Genomic DNA, 25,160 nt, shown 5'->3' with positions numbered 1-25,160 from the left:
CCTCATGTATAGTAAGTAACTGTTACATTGCATGAGAAGTAAAAATCTAAATGAACATTTCTCTAATCTCGTAAATCTTTGATTTGAAGAAAAAAGTTACATGCAAATCGATTATTGATAGAGGAAATCCAGAGAGAGATGGATGAAATTTTAAATTTTCAACATGCCTCAGAAATTATTCCAAGAACTTACCAAAATAATACATTTATAAGGTTATTTCACAGAAAATGGCAATGAATGACTCACTGCACAACAGGGCAGATGAAGAAGGGTTGACTTGGTATTAGATCTGGTAGTTCTTCTCTCTTCTCCTCATTCCCCCCACACTTCCCTCTCCATCTCCTAGTGCCCAAGCTGGATAAATTTTGGGACTCAAACCCTTCACAGGTCAAGGGAGAGGTAGGTTCATCCAGACTGGACTCCCAGACCCAAGACCCCGTAAGCCATACCCTCATCTCCACTGTCTCACATGTCTTCTCAATGAGCTCAACCCTGACTTCCCACTTCACCCTACAGTTTAACCTGATGTTCCAGGCTGTCACCCCACTCTGCTCTTTTCCATGGTTTTGTGACTAACATACCACTTTACTGATTTATTCTTTGTGCTTATTGTCTATTATACTCTTTAGCTCCATTGAGAAAAAAAATTATCTTTTGTTCACTCATATATCCGCATAGTAGACACTCAATATACATTTGTAAAATGAATGCAAAATCTCAATAATAAATTCCAATTTCCATCAAAGAGTAAACTAAACACATGAGGAAGTTCAAGGTTTGGTGGCTCTGATTTTTATGAAACTCTGAATAAAATATTTAACAATATCTGAGGTGGTAAAAACCAACAAAAAATCTCAAAAGCCAGAAATAAAAAGTAAGTGAATAACCACATGATGATAAAATCTGGACAATCTCCCAAAAGCCCAAAGGGAATACTCTCAGGGATGAGCTAGAAAAGCCCACCTAACAAAGGGAGTCTGGAGATACGTTCCACTACTGGTTATGGTGCTGAGTGAAATGAAGCAAATAAAAAGAAAAGAGAAAGTCTCTGAAAGTTACTAACCATAGCTCCTGGTAGTGGGGCTAAAATACATACCACCTGGGAGGCATTAAATTTTATTTTGAATTATACTGTGTTTTGCATCCTAAATGCTTGGAGGGGAAAGGAAACAAAACTTTTATTTCTTTCTTTTTCTTTTTGTTCAAGTAGGGTTGTCTCTATTTTCCCCAAACCACCTTGTCCACAGAACCCCCAGCCCCCACTCTCAATCCTAACCTGCTTTGGATTTGTACATGTATCTTTTATAGATGTTCCTTGATTAACTTTCCCCTTCTTCCCAACATTACCTCCCCCCCTTTGCTCCCCTCTGGTTACCATCACTTTGTTCTTTATTTCAGTATCTTTGGTTATATTTTGTTCACTTGTTTGTTTTGCTGATTAGGTTGAACTTATAGGTGAGATTATATGGTATTTGTCTTTCTTTGCCTAGCTTATTTCACTTAGCATAGTGCTGTCCAGATCCATCCATGCTGTTGCAAAGGGCAGGAGCTCCTTCTTTTTTTCTGCTGCATAGTGTTCCATGGTGTAAATGTACAACACTTTTTCAACAGTTTTTTTATTGTTGTTCAAGTACAGTTTTATGCCTTCCCCCCACCCTTCCCCACTGCCCCAGCCCTCCCCACCTTCCTCCCCTGTTTCCACCCATCCTTGTTATTGTCCATGTGTCCTTTATAATTGTTCCTGCAAACCCTTCACCTTTTTCCCCTATAATCCCCTCCCCTCTCCTATCTGGTCACTGTCAGCCTGTTCTCTATTTCAGTGCCTTTGGTTATATTTTGCTTGCTTGCTCATTTTGTTGATTAGGTTCCTGTTAAAGGTGAGATCATATGCTATTTGTCTTTCACCACCTGGCTTATTTTGCTTAGCATAATGCTTTCCAGTTCCACCCGTGCTGCTGCAAGTGGTAGGAGTTCCTTCTTTCTTTCTGCTGCATAGAATTCCATTGTGTAAATGTGTCATAGGTTTTTGGTCCATTTATTCATTGTTGGGCACTTAGGTTGCTTCCAGCACTTGGCTATTGTAAATTGTGCTGCTTATGAACATTGGCGTGCATAGGTTCTTTTGAATTGATGTTTCAGTATTCTTAGGATATAATCCTAGCAATGGAATTGCCAGGTCCGAAGGCAGTTCCATTTCTAGTTTTCTGAGAAAATTCCATACCGTTTTCTGCAGTGGCTGCACCAGTCTGCAATCCCACCAGCAATGCACTAGGGTTCCCTTTTCTCCACAACTTCTCCAACACTGTTTGTTGTTTTGTTTATGATGGCCATTCTCAATAGTGTGAGGTGGTATTTCATTGTGGTTTTAATTTGCATCTCTCTGATAACTAGTGATCATCAGAGCATCTTATATGTCCCTGGACTGTCTGTATATTCTCCTTGGAGAACTGTCTGTTGAAGTCTTTTGTCCATATTTTAATTATTTTTTTTGTCATCCCAAAGTGGAGTCATGTGAGTTCTTTATGTATTTTGAGATCAAACCCATGTCTGAGGTATCATTGGCAAATATGTTTTCCCATATGGTTGGTTCTCTTTTAATTTTAATGCTGTTTTCTTTAGCCATGCAGAAGCTTTTTTATTTTGATAAGATTGCATTTGTTTATTCTTTCCTTTATGTCCTTTGTTCTAAGGAATGTATCAGTGAAAATATTGCTGCATGGAATATATGAGATATTCCTACCTATGTTCTCTTCTAGGACTTTAATGGTGTCATGAGTTATATTTAAGTCTTTCATCCACCTTGAATTTATTTTTGTGTATGGTGTAAGTTGGTAATTGAGTTTCTTTCTTTTTTTTTTTACATGTAGCTGTCCAGCTCTCCCAACATCATTTATTGAAGAGGCTATTTTTGCTCCATTTTATGCTGTCTCCCCCTTTGTTGGATATTAATTGACCATAGAGACATGAATTTACTTCTGGGCTCTCTGTTCTGTTCCATTGGTGCATGTTTGTGTTCTTATGCCAGTACCAGGCTGTTCTGATTACAGCGGCCTTCTAATATAGTTTGATATCAGGTATTTTGGTCCCTCCTGCTTTGTTCTTCTTTCTCAAAATTACTGCAGCTATTCAGGGTCATGTATGGTTCCATATAAATTTTTGAAGTGTTTGTTCTATGTCTGTGAAATATGCCATTGGTATTTTAATTGGTATTGCACTGAATTTGTAAATTTATTTGGGTAGTATGGACATTTTGATGATGTTAATTCTTCTAATCCATGATCATGATATATGTTTCCATTTGTTTATGTCTTCCAAAATTTCTATCTTCAGTGTTGTGTAGTTTTCTGAGTACAGGTTTTTTACTTCCTTGGTTAAGTTCATTCCTAAATACTCTATTTTTCTTTTTGCTATAGCAAATGGGATTTTTTTTCTGATTTCTGTTTCTGATGTTTCATTGTTGGTATACGAAATTGCCTTTGATTTATGAATATTGACTTTGCATACCACTGTTTTGCCAAATCCATTTATTGGGTCAAGTAGTTTTTTGGTGTAGTCTATAGCATTTTTTATGTACAACAGGGTTTTTTTAATCCACTCATTTCCTGATGGGCACTTAGGTTGCACCCAGCACTTTGCTATTGTAAATTCTACTGCTATGAACATCAGGGTATGTAGGTTTTTTTCAAATGGTGTTTTGGGATTCTTAGGATATAATCCCAACAGTGGAATTCTCAGCTCAAAAGGCAGTACCATTTTTAGTTTTTTGAGGCAATTCCATACTGTTTGCCACAGTGGCTGCAGCAGTCTAGTGTACCAGGGTTCCATTTTATCCACAACCTCACCAGCACTTGTTTGTTGGTTTGGTTATGATGGCCATTCTGACTGGTGAGAACTGGTATTTCATTGTGGTTTTATATGCATCTTTCTGATGGCTAGTGATGCTGAGCATTTTTTCATGTGTCTATGGGACCTCTGTATGTCCTCCTTGGAATAATGTCTGTTCATGTCCTTTGCCCATTTTTTATTTGTATTGCTTGTCTTACAGCTGTGGAATAGTGTGAACTCTATATATATTTGGAGATCAGACCTTTTTCTGACATATTATTGGCAAATATGTGTCCCAATATTGGTTCCCTTTCCATTTTGCTGATGCTTTCTTTAGCCATGTAGATGTTTTGTTTTTTTTTTAATTTTGATGAAATCCCATTTTTTAATTCTTTCCTTTATGTCCTTTGCTCTAGGGAAAATATCAGTGAAAATACTGCTGCATGGAATATCTGAGATTTTCATGCCTATATTCTTCTCTAGGGATATAAAAGCCCTATAAAAGTGTCATGACTTATACTTAAGTCTTTTATCCACCTTGAGATTATTTTGGTGTATAGCATAAGTTGATGGTTGAGTTTCATTTTTTGCATGTAGCTGTGCAGGTCTCCCAACACCATGTGTTGAAGAGGCTCTTTTTACTCCATTTTATGCTCCTGCCCCATTTGTCAAATATTAATTGATCATAGAGACTTGGCTTTATTTCTGTCCTCTCTATTTTGTTCCATTGATCTATCTGTCTGTTCTTCTGCCAGTCCAGTCTATTTTTATTCTATTTTGGACTTCTTATATAGTTTGATATCAGGTATTGTTATCCATCCTACTTTGTTCTTTCTCAAAATTGCTGAGGCTATTGCAGGCCATTTATGGTCCATATACATTTTTGAAATGTTTGTTCTATATCTGTGAAATATGTCATTGCTATTTTAATAGGGATTATATTGAATCTATAAATTGTTTTGAGTAGTATGGAAACAATTCTTTCTAAAAATAAATTAACATTCCTCTCTTGCTTCAAAGATTTCCTTCACTAATGAGGATACTAAAAGCTCTCAATAGAATATACAAATTCCCCCCTTATGTGTGTTTTCAGTGGGGTACTCAAGATTTTTATCCTATGGGGAAAATAGTATTGAGCAAATTAGGTTTGGGTGGACAGCCCACAGAGAACTTCCTTCTGGGAAAGAATAGTTGATCACCAAACAATTTAGTTGACAATACCAGTAATTAATTAGATGTCAAATAATAGGAATTATATGATTATTGATTTCCAAAAATATTTCTGATTTACTGATAACACCCTTTTTTCCCTAGCACTGTCCTAAATCTTGATATATACATATATAGAAGAATAGTGAGTTAACTAGATAAGTAATTGTATATATTTCATTTCAGTGAGATGTTATATATTAGGAAAAGTAAGCATATTTGTTTAGTCTGACATATGGAATCACAATTCTGTTTTCATTTAAAATGGCAAAGTCAACTTTACTAATGGGGTTCTTTGAAGACCAAAGAAATCATCTAAGCTAATCTGCAAGAGACTGTTCTCTATAAATAGCACTAAGTTAATGGAAGAAAAACATTTTATCTTTGTGTAGAAAAAGAAAAGTTTCTAAGTTTTCACCTGACAATCTTATATTTTAATAATAAATTCTAGCTAATAATGGTATTGTTCATTTAACAATGATACACTGATTAGTTACTTCATTCTGGCCTTACCTAACCAACTGCATTAATTTCAGTTCAATTACTTAAGGAGCATTATTTTTCAGAGATGAATAATAGCATACTAAGTGGACTGGCCCAAGAAAGTACATGGATAATACGATGCATTTATCATTTGTGCCTAGTATACATAATAATTAAATTCATTCATTAATTGTGATAATGATTTTCTTTAAAAAAAAAGATTTTATTTATTTATTTTGAGAGAGGGAAGGGAAGGAGAGAGAAGGGGTGAGAGAGAGAGAGAGAGAGGTCAATGTGCGGTTGCTAGGGGTTATGGCCTGCAACCCAGGCATGTACCCTGGCTGGGAATTGAACCTGGAACACTTTGGTTCGCAGCCCGCGCTCAATCCACTGAGCTACGCCAGCCAGGGCGATAATGATTTTCTTCATTAATGGAATAATAATTTTGATTCAAGAGATATTCCACTTGGCATATTTTATTATAATCTGGGCTAGTACAGATGAACCATTTGTGTAGAGATGTATTACATGACTTTAGAACATTAATTATTTACATATGAATTAGTTCAATAACTCTATATGTTTATGCAAAATCACACTTCAGTATGCCTATTGATGACCTAGTCTTAAATTTTGTGCATATTTTTTTATTTTAAATGTTTAATTTGAAATGTTTTTGAACATTTTCAAAATAACACATTTTCAAAATAACACATAAGTAAAAGCAGTAAATATACAAGGTAGGAAGACATTTAAGTATGTTCAGGTTTTAGCCAAAACAGCTTGCAATAACTAGATTTTTAAAAATCCTAATTGGAGACTTTCACATCAGGGTCTAAATGCACAGTTTTTTCTAGGGTTTTTTTTTTCTACTTTATTGTTGTTCCATTACAGTTGTCTGTGTTTACCCTCCACCACACCCCCTCACCCCAGCCATCCCCTCCTCCCTCCCCTGATTCCATCCCACATTGGTTTTGTCCATGTGTCCTTTATAGTTGTTTCTGAACTCCCTTCCCCTTCTTTCCCCATCATCCCACTCCATCTCCACTCTGGTTACTGCCAGGTTGTTAATTCCAATGTCTCTGGTTATATTTTGCTTGCTTGTGCATAATATTTTGGCAAAAAGTGTGAATATTGTTGATTTCATTATTTTAGCATTTTTCAAAACAACTTTAAAAATAGATAATAAATCCATTCTATTTTCAAATATGGAATGTTAGCCCTGGCTTGTGTGGCTCAGTGGATTGAGCACTAATCTTCAAACGAAAGGGTCACTGGTTTGATTCCCAGTCATGGGACATGCCTGAATTATGGCCAGGTCTCCAGTAGGAGGTGCAAGAAAGGCAACCACACAGTGATGTTTCTCTTTCTCTCTTTCTCCCTCCTTTCCCCTTTGTCTAAAAATAAATGAATAAAATCTATAAAAACATAAATGTGGAATATTAATGCTTTTCTTATTAGACTATGTGAACTCTTTCATATTAATCCTCTTTTGTAGTACTATGTGTTGATTATTCTGTTACAATTGTTTTCCTCTTAATCTCATTACTTTTACATATTGAATCTCAAAATTAATTGTAAACCCATATTCTTTTATTGTCACTTCTATTTTTAAGTTAATAATGAGTCTATTTAAAGTAATGTTTGTCACATGTAGGCTTAAATATCTAACTTAACCTATTCTCTTATGTGTGCAGATTATTTCCTAACACTTTTTATTTAAAAATAACTAGCCTATCCCCCCCATTGATGAATGACCCGTCCTCTGATATATACTATAATCCATTCTCTTGCACATTAGTGCTGTATATAAGCTAACACCTTAATAAAAACCTAGCCAAGTGTATAAAAAAGTTATTAATACTTAGACAAAGAATCAATTTACAACACATGTCAAGAATGATAGAATATATTTACATACATTGAAGAAATACCTCTAACTGTAAGAAATTTTCCTAAGAAAATAATCTGGAAAATAGTTAAGTATTCATGTATTAAGTATTCAAAACTGGCATGTAAGATAATTTAGGCAACTTAAATGATAATCAATAGGAAAGTGTTTAAATAAATTATGATCATTCACAGAAAATATGCTTCTATTAAAATTTCTACTTTGCAAAACTGTAACTGACATGGAATATGCTTCTTTTATAATAACCAAAACAAAAGCATTCCATTATCTCTACACTATTTAACTTTGGTAAATATATAAAAACAACTTGATTCTGAATTAAAAACCTGGAAAATATAGGAAAAGATTAACAGTTGATATCTATAAGAGCAGAATTACATATTACATATGCTTTATCTTCCATTTTCCCATAATGTATATACTGAATATACACTATCTTCATGATTACATGCCTGGGAGCCTGTTACTTCTCCAGAAAGCTCATGGCAGCTGCTTCTCCAAAAAGCTCATGGAAAGTAGAGAGAGCACAGTACAACCAATTCTTTCCCTCAAAGGGTAGAGCATTGGCACCTACATCCAATACTCTATTTTTTCAGCACAATGCCTGAAGGACTGGCTTCTCTGTTTGTGGATAGCCCCTGGAATACTCTAGCTATTTGAGGGCTTCTGAGAACAAAAAATAACTGGGTGGCATGCTGATACTTATTTTAGAGGACCAATGGTAACATAGCAGAGAGAGCAAGAGATTATGAGTGACCAGCAAATTCCTCTAATTAAAAATCTATAGGCACAAATCTGGAAAATACACATTGATGGAAAAGGTTTTAGAGGTCCCTGAGTCTACAGCTGAGACAACCATTGAAGGTCTTTCCCTATACATAGCCCAGAAAGACTGGGAGAGGTGGGTACTTTTTTAAATGTGCATATATGAGCATCAAGTTACAAATGTCATGAAGAAAGATGGAAAAATGGCCTCAATAGAGGAACAAAATAAATCTCTAGAAACCAACCCTGAACAAATGGAAGTATATGAATTAATGGAGAATGAATACAAAACAACCTTCCTAAATATGTTCAGCAAGTAAACAAGCTAGTAGCATGGTGGACTAGGAAGCTCCAGACCCTGCTTCCCCTCACAGAAATGGACACTACATGGACCAATTGCCTTTGTGAGAAACCTAGAAACCAGCTAAGAGGTTCCTACACCTCAGGAAAACACAAAGCCAACCACATAAAACCTGACAGAAAAATTCATGGCACTTTTTTGCTGGAACCCCTCCAACATGATTGGTAAAGAGATCACCAAGTCCCAATTTCTCTCTGGGTAGAGAAATGAGTAGAACAGATATAAAATGTTCTGATCTTTTGGGAGGAATCCTGGGAAACTGATTTCTGCCTTGCCTGGATCTAAGACAAGAATAGGTGCTACACTGATATCCACTGAGAAACATGGTGTTCACCATCTACTGGAGGCTGCAGTACCACAAACATTCTGTGGCATTCCTTTGTAGGACTTGGCAAACTTTTCAATAAGGAGGTTACACACAGAAGCCCAGAGAACACATCTGCAGGAAAGGCTCAGAAGATCACAGAATATCCAGCTGGGCTAACTGGGGAAAGCCGTCCATATGAAAAACAGTGACACAAAAACTGGGACAGGTGGTTGATTTTTCAAATCCAAAGTCCCAACGGATGATAACAAGACATACAAAAAAAGCAAGGAAATATGGGTCATTCAGAGGAACAAGTTAAATCACAAGAAGCTGACCCTAAATAAATTGAGATATATAAATAAGTAGACAAATAATTCAAAATAACCATCATAGAGATGTTTAATGAATTAAAATAGAGAACAGAGGAACAACTAAATGAAACATGTAAAATGACATGGGAACAAAACAAGAATATCAAAAGTAACAGAAGCTATGAAGAAGAACCAAACTGACATTCTGTAATTGAAGAATAATACAACTGAATTGAAAAATCCACTAGAGGGACTTAACAGCCCTTGACCAGACCAGACAAAGAATTAACAAACTTGAAGATGAGACTTCTGAATTTACCGAGACACAGGAGCAAAAAGAAAAATAATGAAAAATGAAGAGAGCCTAAGGGACTTATGGGACACAATCAAATGGAACAAGATGCACATTGTAGGATTCCCAGAAGGAAATGAAAAAGAGAAAGGGGCAGATACCCCCATGATAAAAACTTCTGAAATTTGAGGAGGAAAATGTACATACAAAGGAAGCTCAATTCACTCCAACTAAGATAAACTGAAAAAGACTAAAACATAGACACACCTGTTTTATTTTTTTAAAAATTCTCACTCAAGGATGTATTCATTGATCATAGAGAAAAAGGAAGAGGGAGAGAGAGAAACATCGATTGGTGGCCTCTGTACATGCCTCAAATAGGGATTGAACTCATAGCCTTTTGATATATCAGATGATGTTTCAAGAGCCACCCAGCCAGGGCAACAAAGACACTTCTTAATGAAGCCATCAAATGTTCACAAACATAATTCTGAAAGCAGCAAGAAAAAGTGACACATTACACAAAAGGTAGCTCTGATCTGCTATTCAACATTGTGCTTATAGTAACATTATGTTACATTTAAAAACTGTGGTGGAAAACTCATGTTTATGTTTTCGACCATAATAAAAATAAGCTGGCATTATCTTTTAACTTCTGAATTACTAATATTTTAATTATTTCTTCATAGAAACAGATCCTGTGAAACACAAACACACAATTTTCTATGAATAAAAGTTCCTTCAACTCTTGAGACACCGTTAATGAATCATTGATTTCTAAGAGATGGCATGTAATTTTAACTTTGAACAAAATAAAATTACTGCATCTAAACTTCAGAATTATAACACCACAAAATGCATTTACAGAGATAACTGAAAATAGTTTCAGTCAAATTTTTGGAGGTACTGAAAATATTTTTCTAAGTATGAAGACTTGATATATTGTCCTATATATTTAAAATGCAACTGCAGAGACAAAAGTAACCTGTTAAATTATTTAAACAAATGATTAGCATACAACTCCTTTCATGCACAAGAAATGTTATTTTCATTTTTTATTTTATTCAATTACAGTTGTGCTCATTTTTTCCCATTACTTTTCCCTGCCCTACCCATCCTTCACCTCCCATATTCAATCCTCCACCCAGTTGTCTGTGTCCATGTGTCCTTTATACATGTTCCTTGACTTGATCTTTTACCTTCTATACCCCATTATCCACCCCCCACCCCCCCCACCACACCTCTGGCCACTGGCAATTTGCTCTTTATTTCCATGACTCTTGTTCTGTTTTGCTTGTTTTTTTTTTTCTGATTATATTCCATTTATAGGTGAGATCATACAGTATTTGGCTTTCACTGCCTGGCTTGTTTCACTTAGCATAATGCTTTCCAGTTCCATCCATGCTGTCATGAAGGGTAGGAGTTCCCTCTTTCTTTCTGTTATTTAGTGTTTCTCTGTGTAAATGTACAACAGTTTTTTGATCCACTCACTGATTTATGGGCACTTAGCTATTATAAATAACACTGCTATGAACATTGGGGTGCATAGGCTCTTTTGAATTGGTGTTTCAGCATCCTTAGGGTATAGTCCCAAGAGTAGAACTGCAAGGTCAAAGGGCAGTTCCATTTTTAGTTTTCTGAGGAAATCCCATACTGTTTGCCACATTGGCTGCACCAGTCTGCATTCCCACCAACAGTGTACTAGGGTTCCCATTTTGCCACAACCTCACCAGCACTTGTTGTTTGCTGGTTTGCTTATGATGGCCATTCTGAACGGTGTGAAGTGGTATCTCACTGGCTAGTGATATCTCTCTTATGGCTAGTGATGCTGAGCATCTTTTCATATGTCTCTGGATGTTCTGTATGTCCTCCTTGGAGAAGTTTCTGTTCAGGTCCTTTGACCATTTTTAATTGGATTGTCTTCCTGGAGTGGAATCGTGTGAGTTCTTTACATATTTTGGAGATAAAATCCTTGTCTGAAGTATCATAGTGAATATATTTTTTCATACAGTTGGTTCCCTTTTAATTTTGCTGATGTTTTCTTTAGCCATGCAGAAGCTTTTTAATTAATGAAGTCCCATTTTTTTGTTCTTTGCTTTATGTTCCTTAATCTGTGGGATGTATTGGTGAAAATATTACTGTGTGAATTATCTGAGATTTTCCTACCTATGTTATCCTCTGGGACGATTGTGGTATCACAACTTATATTTAAGTCCTTTATCCACCTTGAGTTTATTTTGGTGTACAGTGTAAGTTGGTTGTTTAATTTCATTTTTTTGCATGTAGCTGTCCAGATCCAGCAATGCCATTTGTAGAAGAGGGTATTTTTATTCCATTTTATGCTCTTGTACTCTGTGTTTAATTTAATTGACCACAGAGATTTGTGTTTATTTCTGGAATCTCTGTTCTGTTCCATTGGTCTATGTGTTTGTTCTTTTGCCAGTACCAGACTGTTTTGTTTACCATGCCTTATAATATAGTTTGATGTCAAATATTGTGATCGCTCCTACTTTCTTCTTCTTCCTCAAAGTTGCTGAGGCTATCCAGGGTAGTTTATAGTTCCACATAAATGTTTGAAATATTTGTTCTATATCTGTGAAATATGTTATTTGTATCTTGATAGGGGTTATGTTGAATCTATAGATTGCTTTGGGCAGTATGGAAGTTTTGATTATGGTAATTCTTCTACTCCATTGACATGGTATATTGTTTCATTTATTTGTGTCTTCCTTCAGTGGTCTGCAGTTTTCTTTATGCAGGCCTTTTAACTCCTTGGTTAGGTTTATTTCTAGGTATTTTATTTTTCTTGTTGCTATTGCAAATGGGGTTGTCTCCTAATTGCTGTTTCATTGTTGGTGTAAAAAAATGCCTTTGACTTCTGAATATTGACTTTGTATCTTGCTGCTTTACCAAATTCATTTATTAGGTCAAGTGATTTTTTGGTGGATTCTATAGGGTTTTCTATGCACCATGTCATTTGCAACCAAAGACAGTTTTACTTCCTCCTTTCCAAGTTGGAAGCCTTTTATTTCTTTTTGTTGTGTAATTACTCTGGCTAGGATTTCCAATACTATGTTGAATAAGAGTGGTGAAAGTGAACGTACTTGTTTTGTCCTGATCTTAGTTGGAAAGCTTTTAGTTTTTGGCCATTGAGTATGATGTTGGCTATAGGTTTCTCATATATGGTTTTATTATGTTAAGGCAGCTCTCTTTACTTCCACTTTGTTCTTTTTATCAAAAATAGGTGCTGTACCTTATCAAATGTTTTCTCCATCTATTGATATGATCATGTAATTTTTGTCTTTCCTTTTGTTTATGCGATGTGTTATGTTTATTGATTTGATGATATTGTACCATCCTTGCATCCCTGGAATTATTCCCACATGATCATTATGTGTGATGATTTTAATATATTGCGGGATGTGGTTTGTCATATTTTGTTGAGTATTTTAGCATCTATGTTAATCAGCAATATTGACCTGTAGTTTTCTTTGTTGTGTCTTTATCTGGTTTTGGGAGAAGAATGATGCTGGGCTCATAAAAAGAGTTTGGGAGCCTTTCCTCCTCTTGGATTTTTTGGAATAGTTTGAGAAGGATAGGGGTTAGCTCTTCCTTAAATGTTTTGTATAATTCTCCTGTCAAATCACCTGGTCCTGGGCTTTTGTGTGTCAAGAGTTTTGGTTTTCTTTTTTTCTTTTCTTTTTTTTAAGCTTTCCCTTACTAGTTTTATTTATTTTCCCCATTTTCTCTCTGTTTTATTGTTGTTCAAGTACAATTGTCTCCATTTCCCCCCTCGACTCCCACCCACATCAGCCATCCCTACCTATCACTGTTATCCCCCTGTTTCCGGCTATTATTGGTGTTCAGGCTTTCTTCTCCTTCATTCAGGTTTGGAAGATTATATTTTTCTAGAAGTATGTCCATTTCACTCAGTTTTTTAAATTCCTTGGCATAAACTTCTTCATAGTAATTTATCACAATCTTTCATATTTCTGTGTTATCTGTTGTAATTTCTCCTATTTCACTTCTGGTTTTGTTTATTTGGGTCCTCTATCTTTTCTTCCTGATCAGTTTTGTTAAAGGCTTGTTGACTTTGTTTATCTTTTAAAGAACCAACTCCTGGATTTATTGATCCTTTGCATTATTCTTTTAGGCTCTGTGCCACTTAATTCTTCTCTGATCTGTATTATTTCTTTCCTCTACTCATTCTGGGCTTTGTTTCTTGTTCCTCCAGTTCTTGTAGATGTAGGGTTAGGTAGCTTATTTGAAATGTTTCTCTCTTTTTAGGTAGGCCTAAAGAATCATGAAACACAGTAAACTTGACTGTGGAACTATAGATCTATGGAAGCCTAGAGAACTCCTCATATAATAATTTTAGGAAAGACTCATTCTATAGATTTCAGAAAATTCATATGAGAGATTAGATTTTCCGAATCACCTGAAGGAGGTTGCAAATATACAAACAGAAAACAATATCTGCTTTGGAAAAATTTGGAGGGAAATTTGTAATTTAAAGGCCAATCTTAGCTTTGACCAAGTTGCTCAGTTTGTTAGAGCACTGTCCCGATATACCATAGCTATGGGTTTGATCCCCTCTCAGAGCACTTATAGGAGTCAACAAATGAATGCATAAAATAAGTGGAAAAACAAATCTCTCTCTCTCCCTCTCCCTCTTTCTCTCTTTCTACATTGCTCCCTCTCTTTCCCTCTTCAGCTGTCAAAAAAAAAAAACCCCTCTAATAACAGATACTGTTTTTAGGAACCTGGAAGTGACAGGGTACAATGGGTGTAGAAGCAGAGATGGTTTGGGCCATTAAGACATAGAGCCACAAGGAAGTCAAAGTATATCTGGGCCCCAAGGAGGTAGTCCTATCACCAAACAGCTTCATGCTGCATGGGGCTGCATGACACAGCCCCACATGGAGGGAGCATGGAGGTCTGTGTTGTTTCAGCACCTCTGCAAATACACACTCCCCCATTTGGGATTTACCTGGTTCAGTGGGGCTGCACCATTTTCCAGGGCAGGGCTGTAGTCCACCTTTAGTTGAACAAAAGATTGCATGTCCTAGGGGTGTCCATGTGACACAAGCCCAGCTAGGGAATTCATAGCACATTTTTCTTGGAACAATCAGGAAGAAAGTCTCTTTCACAGGGATTGTTGACTGTGACAAAAATGTACCCTGTAACTATTTTTGCCATAGCATAGTGAAACTTATTTAAAGAGGGAACAAATACAAAACAAAAAAGAACCAAGTGGAACAAACAATTGGAATGAAATCAATTTGGAGCTTGGATCCAGGCACTCCTGAAACATAAGTTCCTGTATTCCCTGTTACATGTACATGTGTTTCAGCAGAAGGTGCAGAGATTTCCCACATTTTTTATAAAATGCTTTAATTTACATTTAATTGAAAATGTGAAATTATGTGAATGATTAAATTTTAAAATTATTTTATTGAGTTTAACATTTAATTTTTAGTTAATAAATTTAAATTTTAAATTATTTTAACATAATTGAATAGAATTAAATTTAAATTATTAAATATCTTGACATTTCTTCTTTACCCATGTATTATTTAGAAGTATATTGTTTAACTTCTACATACTTTGAGGTTTTCCATTTACCTTTCTGTTATTAATTTATGAGGAATTTTACCAAAAAACATGATTTATTTATTGAAAAATGTATTTATTCTTACATGCTTAAACTTCAGTCACCTTCCAAGTACTCTCCATTTGATGCAATACACCTATTGAGATGTTTTTTCCACTGCTCAAAACAGTTTTTGAACTCATTGATTTTGATGCCTTTTAGTGCTTCTGCCATTTTTCGTCTCACCTCTTCTACATCAGCAAAATGTTTCCCTTTGAGGACTTGTTTCATCTGGGTTACAATAAACAGTTGCTTGAGGAAAGATTGGGTGAATGGAGAGGGTAGGGCACAGATGTCATGCTGTTTTTTGGTCAAAAACTGCTCAATAGTGAGCATTGTGTGGGCAGTCACAATTGTAAATGACTCATAATGAAACGGGAAAATGCACTGAAAAAGTCTTCAAAAAATTTACTGAAGCCAAGCGTAACCTCTCACAACAATGTCAGCTGGTATACTGATACAGATGACTTCCTTAAACACCTAGCAGGGGAAGCCTGTACCACAAGGGACTTACCTTCCAGACGATAAGTCCATATTTTGAGGGGGAACCCCCCTTGTATAGGTAATTCCATTGTGATCTAAGAGCAGATCTGTCATTTTTATTTATTTTTTTAATTTCTGAAGTTGCGTTTTATGTCTTAGAATGTGACCTGTCCTGGTGAATGCTCCATGGAACTTGAAAAGTATGTGTCCTCTGCTGTTGTTGGATGGATTAATTTGTAGATGTCCATTATGACCAGTTGACTGATAATATTGAATTTAATTGTGTCCTCACTGATTTTCTTCCTGTTGGATATTTCCTTTTTTGAGGCTTCTCATATGCCTCATCATAAAAATCCAAGTTAAAACAAAGAAATGACACTACAAATCTACTCAAGTAGACAAAATCTAGAGTACTGATAATACCCAATGTTGGAAAGAATGTAGAGCAACAGACACTCTCATTCACTGCTAGTGGGAATGCAAAATGGTGCAGCCACATTGGAAGACAGTGGTTTCTTATAAAACTAAATACATTTGTATCATACAATCCAGTAATTGCATTCCTTGATATTTACCCAAAGGAGCTGAAAACTTTGTTCACAAAAAAATCTGCATGCAGATGTTTATAGTAGCTTCATTTATAATGCTAAAATCTGGATTCAATTAAGATGTCCTTCACTCAGTGAGTGTACAGATAAACTGTGGTATATCCAAACAATAGAATATTATTTAGCATTAGGGAAAAAAATGAGTTAGCAAACCATTAAAAGATATTGAGATGCTTTAAGGGCATATTATTAAGTGAAAGACACCAGTCTGAAAAGGCTACATGCTATATGATTCCTATTACATAACATTCAGAAAATAGCAAAACCATAAAAAAATAATGAAAAGATCAGTGGTTGCCATGAGTTAAGGAGGAAATAGAAATGACTATGTAGTACTCAAAGAATTGTGAAGGCAGCAAAATGCTGTGTATGATACTATAATGGTGGGTAAATATCATAATACAGTTACCCAATCCACAAAATGTCCAAACCCAGAAGTGAGTGTTAATGTAAACTCTGTATTTGGTTGGAGATGTTTCACTGTAGGTTCAATTATACCAATGTACCACTCTGGCAGTGTATGCTAATAGTGGGAGATGCTATGCAAGATAGGGGACAGGGGTATGTGGGAGATCCTTGTACCTTCTCCTCAATTTTCCTGTGCACCTAAAACTGTTCTGAATAGTACAGTGTAATTTAAAATCATTAAGTGAATTGTTATGTTACATTAGAAAATACTCACTATCATGCAAAGAGACCAGTAAAGGAGGAATAAGGGAACAAAGACACAGGGATGAGTAGCATCCTTAAGTGCAACCTGGTTCTGGGATGCTCAGGATTAGGTCATAGAACTAAGAGTTCTGATACCCTGTGTAGTTCATTGATCTGAAAGAGACTGATGTCAAAAAGCTGGGATTTATAGTATAGAACTTCTAACTTCCATTACATAGAGCTTCAAAATAAATAATTCTGTGGTTCAAAGTTTCCAGTTTTAATTTGGGAAGACCAGGTTGTTGTTTATTTTTAATATTATTATATTGTCAATATTATATCTTTCAGAACTAAATTGATTACAATATTTTTAGTATCTCTGGTAATTATGTTTGTTATATCAAATCCTATCTGGAGCCCTGGCTGGCGTAGCTCAGTGGATTGAGCTCAGGCTGCAAACCAAAGTGTCGCAGGTTCAATTCCCAGTCAGGGCACATGCATGGGTTGCAGGCCATGACACCCAGTAACCACACATTGATGTTTCTCTCTCTCTCTCTCTCTCTCCCTCCCTCTCTAAAAATAAATAAATAAAACTTTTAAAAAATCCTATCTGGAAAATATATAAGCAGAATAACAATATAATGTACATCGATAGTACATTGAGGTGAAGTTATTTACCACTTTTTCTTGTATACATAATACACATGGAAACAGGTGAGAACAGCTAATTGCCATTTCCAGCCTGACACACCTGAGAAAAACACCTGTGAATAGTTTCATTGGTGTGATACAAACCAGATAGGCCTAAATTACAAGCAACATTGGAAATGTCCATTACAGACAGACTCCCCTGGCATTCGACCCCAAAATAGTAAGACTTAGGTTAACAAAGGTGAAAATGCCCGAAATAAGATTCACGGATTTCACAGATTACTCAAAATTAATCCTAAATTCTATCAACCTTTTGAATAATTAACTTAATCTCTCTGAAACTTCACCCAATACACATATCTAAAATAAGATGAAAACACAATTATGTTTTGGAAATCACACTACTACTAGTTTTAAACCTAGATAATGATGATGTTACTTGAACTACATTCTCTACATTCATTTTCCGATAAAAATTCAAAACAAATCTTGAGTAAAGTTTAGAAGTATTATATCTAATGCTTCCTTTTGATATATCAAGTTTGTCAGTACCATAAAAAATTAAGTTACATTCACAGGAATTATTCTTCACCTTGGTATGTTTATTTATAGGAGTCATAGTATTTCAGCTGAAAGGGACTTTAAAGATCATCTAGCAAAATTGTCATTCGTCCTCAAGAAGGGTAAATTATTTCTAAAACCATATAAATGTAAGCATAACATATTTATGTTTGTTAAAATAATGTTTCTTTGGACTTATTTAATTTCATCACAGATTTTCAAGGGCAATAAACAGTTTCCACCATTATCTTTAAAGATATTTTCCAAAAAGAACTTGAACCTAGCATTAGTCTCCTAAGCTGTGTCAATACCTTCTGATCTCTTTCATGCTAAATTTAAATATGTTACATTGATATTTTAGAGTGAGACAAATATTTATCATTTGTAATGAAATACATTAAAAGCATACCATTATTCCCCTTTTGTGAATTTTGTATTCTTTTGATTAACATAATTCAAAATGTCTCTGATTATGGTTTCTTTCCTCCTTTTAAATCACCTTAAAAATATTAATGTCAGCCCTGGCTGGCATAGCTCAGTGGATTGAATGCAGGCTGCGAACCAAAGCATTGCAGGTTCAATTCCCAGTCAGGGCACATTCCTGGGTTGCAGGCCATGGACCCCAGCAACAGCACATTGATGTTTCTCTCTCTCTCTCTCTTTCTCCCTCCCTTCCCTCTCTAAAAATAAATAAATAAAATCTTTAAATTTTTAAAAAATATTAATGTCTTAGCATATTGGCAAGGCTGAGATACTACTTTCTTATACAAAAATGTCTTAAAAAGAAAGCATGGACCAAGGTATGAAATCTCTGATACAAATTGGGGAAACCAGAATGAAGCCAAAACATTCACATTGAAAAAAAAACTGTTTTTTTATAATACAGATGTTGAATTCAAAAGTACTCAGTTCTCAATATTTTACAAGTCAGTTTACTACTTGCCTTCTATATGTACTATTGTCTAAATAAATGAATAAAATGGCATTTATATCTCATCAGCAAAGTTTTATGAAAAAAATGCAAAATGACCAATATTCAATTTTTAAAAGCAAAAGAAAGGTATATATTTCACTAAACAAGGGCTAGACACTGTATTTTAAAAAATGATAAATACTGCTGAAGGGGAAGGGTCAAGTCAAGGAAAATGTATAAAGGACCCATGGACAAAGCTAATGGGGGAGGATTGAAAGTGGAGGGTGGGGAGTGGGTAGGGCAGGGTAGAATAATGGGGGAGAATGAGGACAACTAATTAAATAACTAAAAATAAAGGTAAAAATAATAAAACACAAAATAAAAATAAAAATATATAAACAACAACACTATTGAAATTTGGAACAAATTCAGAAAAGGATTTAGAGTCTCACCAAATTGAATTGGTTGATTAAGGAATCTCAGTTTCTGAAGCACAAACCTTAACTATGATGATATTTCCTTTTTCCAATAAAAGAAACCTCTGTTCACACTATGCTGACCCTCACCATTCTATTATAGAATGACTCTCTCACAGGACATTTCTTCAGATACAAGAATTTCTCCATCACATGTTTATTATTAGAACAGTGGCATCATGGGACTTACAATTCAAATTCATTTTTTAGAACTTCAATTTTATACTTAATTCAGAATGTTCACCTGCCCCATGATCCATAGTCCTCACTACAATTATGGCTCTGGAGGCTTGAGGTGGAAGTGTTTCTTTCAAGCACTTCCTCTCTGTTATAATGTTAGTACTGGGTCACCCTGTGTGTGACTACAAAGCTCTCCCTTGTTGGGGGCTTACTCCTGTGGAGCAGAGTGATTCCTTACCAAAGGAAGTCTGGGCTCTGACCCAACTATAATTGTTCCTCTTAGACTGGTATCTTAGTCAGATAACAGATACCATAGAGGGGTGGCAAAAACAACAAATAACTTTCTCACAGTTTGGGAGGCTGTGAAGTCCAAGATCAAGGAACCTGGTTTAGTGACAGCTGCCAGATTGCTGTGTTTTCACAAGGCCAAGAGAAAGATATCACCTCTCAGGTCTCTTCTTATAAGGGCACTAATCCCATTCATGAAGGCTCCATTTTCAGAGCTAAATTCCCTCCCAAAGGTCCCACCCCCAAATAGCATCATGTTGAGGATTAAGGGTTCAACATCTGAACTTTGTGGGACAAAAACAATCATTCTATAGCATTTGGCATCTCTTATTTGGTGGGCTCTCCCAGGCAGAAAAATAGAAAAATTGTACAGAAGGACACAATGTCACCTGCACTTGTGAAAATGTAACCCAGGAAATGCACACATCATTGCCATATCATGCTGGATATCAGAAATGTGCAGCTACCATGCACCTTGACCTTACCTATTCTCTATCATTGTATTTCCACTGATAACATATAGCACAGGTACAAAGAAGCTACTTGTTGCTTAAGTGGGTGTTCAACCAGGAGAACAGGAAACAATGACCCTGATACCTTGTTGCATTCATCTTTTTTCAGTTTTGTCCCCACACTGACTGTTGGGATGGGACAAGCGTAGGCCTATGGCGGGACAGCAGGATGTGCAAATAAGGACAGTGGGAAGATCACTCTCCAAGCCAACTAAGAATGATTTTATAAAAACCGGTAATAATATAAATGCTTGATTCAAAGATAACATTAAATGAACTGAACACTCATGAAAAAAAACAGTGTATAAAACATTAAAACTATGAAAAAACTACAAATTCCAACAGTATAATATTATGCAAAAATTACCAAATTGCATTAAACTCACCATGACCTGGAGGAAATCTTTTCCATTTAACAAGAAGAACTAGCTCATATATGGATAAAGTAGGCCATTCCTCATAATATGGACACTTACGAATTAATTTCACTATTTGTTTATTTTCAAGTTTTGTTTTTTCCTAGAAAAAAGTCATTATCAAACTTTATATTAGGTAATTTAAAGAGAAGAAAAAAGATAGCAGATAAATGTCAGTAAAAGAAAAATAAAGGTTACATGATATAAAAATACAATGAAATACTTTTGATTTTATAGGAGCATCATTCTATGACCAAATAACCATAATGAAATTTTAATTTTCAGATGCACTACTAAAACTTTATTTTTCCACATTTCATAATAATTTAGATGCTGTGCTTTTGCATGTTTGGAAAGCAACTCTGATGTAGTCAAGACTAAACACAAAAGTTCAATTGATAGTATTAAATTAGTAATAATATTGTAAACATAAAAACAAAGCATACAAAGAAGATTGTTTTTAAAGCCAGCCACTCTGAAACCAGGAATTTGGAAGGAAGTTGAACTTTGAGAAAGTTATCAGTGTCACCAATGCTAAAACCATCTTATTGAAAGAAACCCCGACTCTTAGAGAACCAAATCAAGAAGGTGGGCATCCCTCCCATTTCCTTTCTACATGAGCACCCAGCCATGGTTTAGCCATTACCATGCACAACATGACTGGTCATTGAGACAAACTTCCTCTGCCAGCCAGGCAGGGAGAGTTAGGAGAGGGGACAAATTTGCATTTGACTAAAAGAGAATAAATTGTGAAACTTGAAATAAAAAAGTTAAAGCAGCAGAATTAGGGGATAGAATTAAGTAGTGATCACCTAGTTGTGCAGCCCTGAGTTACACTATGAAACAATGTGCCAGTCACACCCAAGTTAATTTTTTCTAAGGTAGACTGCAGAGATGTAGAGGTCTGTCTCCCTGGTTGTCCTGGTATTCCTAACATATAGCATGATGTTGACACCACAAAATATATATTTGTTGAATGAATAAATAAATTCTGAATTCATAAAAAAACAAAGTCATCAAAAATATACATAAAATACTATATACATAAAACCTGGTTTTATACTTAAATTACCCATCGCTATAAGAGGTTTAAGTGACAGTCATAAAATAAACATTTTTTATGTTGTGTAGGCCAAGTCAAATTAAAAATAAGAGAGATATGAATATGTGTCCAAAGCGGCAAAAGTTCTATTGAATTTACTACCATATCGTCTTCATATACAGATTAGATTTGATCATACCAATTTTAACTTGGCATAATTCTTTGCAGGGATCTTAAGAATTTCACAATCTTCTTCTGTCACCACTGAGTACTCCTTCAGTTCTGACTGAACCTGAGCTGTAACTTCCAGGGTTCCAAAGGTGCTCCATGGTCTAAGCTATCAAAAACAAAAAAAACAAACAAACAAACAAACAAAAAAAAAACAAAAACAAAGTCAACTTAAACTTCATTATCACATATCAACATTAAAATACCAATGATGGTGATAACAGCAATGTAGAAAAGTCTGCAAGTCTGTGAAGGAAAGGGGTCTGAGCAGCCTCATATGGATGTCCTGCTTTCTCCATCAATGTCACACACCAAAGCAAGAAAACATTTCCATTTTTTTACTACAGTAGGAAAACAACTTAGGATATTATTCTGTGCTTTTGTTAAACATTAAGCTTTTAAAATACAATCATATTAATGTAATCCATTCATTTTTCATTTTTGTATGACTACACTTAAATTGCAATTCATTTTTGTTGATAAACATTTGTGTTTTTATTGGTATTTGATATAAAACAATGATAATATGAGCATTAGCGTACAAGTCTCTTCATTTCATACATAACTATATCCATAAAATATATGACTAAGTATAATTTCTATGTTACAGAATGTGTTTGCACTTTAACATCTGTTTAACTACTTTCCATCTGATGCAAGTTCTAGCTAGCACCCTCTTTTCTGAAGCATAATGGACCCAGAGTCTGTTTCTGCACAAATATTCCAACATTTCATATTGTCTAATTTTTAATATTTTCCAATTTGGTAGTAATATTATTGATTGAGCTTTTTATTTATTTGCATTTACTTTTAAATGTAAAAATTATTACCTGCATATTTCCCAGGTTGCTAGTGGTAGAGCGCTTTTGCCTTTTCCAATTACCTAATGCATAGTTTGTGTTCTATAAAAGGTTGACTGTGGTGGGGCAGGGCAGGGGAGAGCAAAGGGGATAAAAAGTGGGACAAGATTCTGCCCAAAATGGAGGTGTAGGTAGATACGCTTCACCTCCTTGTACCAAAAGAAGGAAACAAGCAATTAAAAAAAATTCAGAACTATAAGAAAATTGAACTGTATAGAAGTCTGATAACCAAGGACTTAAAAAAGAAACATTCATCCATACTGGTAGAAGGGGCAGAGATGGGTAGTCTGGGCAATGGAGAGGACATGTGACAAGGCTGTTGTTTCAGGACTGGGCAGTTGCACATTCACATTAGATACACTGGGAGGAACAATGAGGAACTAGGCAGACTTCACAATCCAGGGTTCCAAAATGTGGAAAATAAAGCCTCAGAACCTGTGGCTGTATAAGCCTGTGGGGGTTCTGCATGGGAGAAAATGTCAGTCTCTTCAAAGCTGGTCAAGAGCCCAGCAAGTGGCATTGTTCCCTCTTCCACCTCTCTCTGACATACAGCACCACAATGCAGTGAATTGTGTTGCCCTGGCCTGGAAAATACCTAAGGCTCCACTCCTGACAATGTAACAGGTGTGCTGAGACAAAGAAAAGCAGCCCAAATGAAAGAACAGATCAAAACTCCACAAAAATAACTAAGTGATGAGAAGACAGCCAACCAATCAGATGTAGAGTTCAAAACACTGGCAATCAAGATGCTCACAGAAATTATTGAGTATGGTCACAAAATAAAGGAAGAAGTAAAGGCTATACAAAGTGAAATAAAGAAAAATATACAGGTAACCAACAATGAAGGGAAGGGAACTGGGACTCAAATCAACAACATGAAACAGCAAGGAGAACAAACATTCAACTGGAACAGAATGAAGAAATAAGAACTCAAAAAATTGAGGAGAGGTTTAGGAACCTCTGGGACAACTTTAAACATTTCAATATCCGAATCATAGGGGTACAAGAAGAAGAGGAAGAGCAAGAAATCAAAAACTTATTTTAAAAAATAATGAAAGATAACACCCCCAATCTGGTGAAGAAAATAGACATACAACTCCAGCAAGCTCAGAGAGTCCCATACAAGGTGGACCAGAGTAACACACTAAAACATATAATTAAATTGCCAAAAACTGAAGATAATGAGAGAATCTTAAAAGCAGCAAGAGAAAAGAATTAAAAGAATTACCTATGAAGGTGTTCTCATAAAGCTATCAGCTGATTCTGCAGAGAAACCTTACAGGAAAGAAGGGACTGGAAAGAAGTATTCAAAATCATGAAAAGCAAGAACTCACATACAAGATTACTCTATCCAGCAAAGCTATCATTTAGAATGGAAGGGCAGATAAAATGCTCCCTTGATAAGGTAAAATCATCATCATAAAGTCCTTATCATATGAAATGTTAAAGGGACTTATCTAAGAATAAGGAGATCAAAAGTGCGAACAGTAAAATAACAGTAAACTCACAACCAACAACAACTGAACCTAAAAAAAAGCTAAGCAAACAACAAAAAGGGTAACAGAATCACTGAAATGGAGACTACATGAAAGAGATCATCAGGGTTGGAAACAGGAAGAACAAGAGAAAAGGTACTGAGAATAAGAAGTATAAATGTTAGGTAGAAAATAGGGGGAAGTTAAGAATAGTGTAAAAAATGGAGAAGCCAAAGAACATATATATATATATATGAATATATATATTCTTATATGTATATATGTATATATCCCATGGACATGAACTTAGGAGAGGAAATGCTGGAGGGAATAGGGGTGTTAGGTGGAAGGGGATAAAGGAGATAAAAAGAATGGGACAACTGTAATAGCATAATCAAAAACATACTTTTAAAAATTTAATACCTGTAATTGAAGAATAAAAAATGAAAAAAAAAAGGTTGACATATGTTTAGTGTCTTTTAGATTTTCTTTTAGATTTTCAGGTCATTATGTGTCCCAGACAGTAATCCTTTGCCATCTTTTTGTATTAAAAATATCTCCACCTGAGGACTTACAGCCAAGATGAAAGCATAGGTAGACACACTGTGCCTCCTCGCACAACCAAAATAAGAATAATAATAATTTAGAAACAAAATAACAATTAGAATTGACAGAAAATTGAACTGTATGGAAATAAA

At 35.3% G+C, this 25,160-nt stretch overlaps 1 protein-coding gene across 1 annotated transcript in view; it reads right to left on the bottom strand.

Moving 5' to 3' along the window:
- The window catches only part of CNBD1 (cyclic nucleotide binding domain containing 1), a gene marked incomplete at its 3' end in the record, with an annotated part of 300,702 nt that overhangs the window by 6,246 nt on the left and 269,296 nt on the right, over positions 1-25,160 (bottom strand). Inside the window, exons 8-9 of the mRNA XM_045849435.1 lie at positions 22,099-22,236; positions 20,828-20,960 (exon numbers count right to left, since the gene is read on the bottom strand). Of these exons, the coding sequence (XP_045705391.1) occupies positions 20,828-20,960; positions 22,099-22,236 (271 nt within the window). The remainder of the gene's footprint in view (positions 1-20,827; positions 20,961-22,098; positions 22,237-25,160) is intronic.

This window comes from Phyllostomus hastatus, unplaced genomic scaffold (genome assembly GCF_019186645.2).
Source record: "Phyllostomus hastatus isolate PE091 unplaced genomic scaffold, TTU_PhHast_1.1 phas_contig_65, whole genome shotgun sequence".
Lineage (NCBI taxonomy): Eukaryota > Metazoa > Chordata > Mammalia > Chiroptera > Phyllostomidae > Phyllostomus > Phyllostomus hastatus.
The sequence above is the reverse complement of the archived record's forward strand: the minus strand, read 5'-3'. Positions and strand labels throughout refer to the sequence as shown.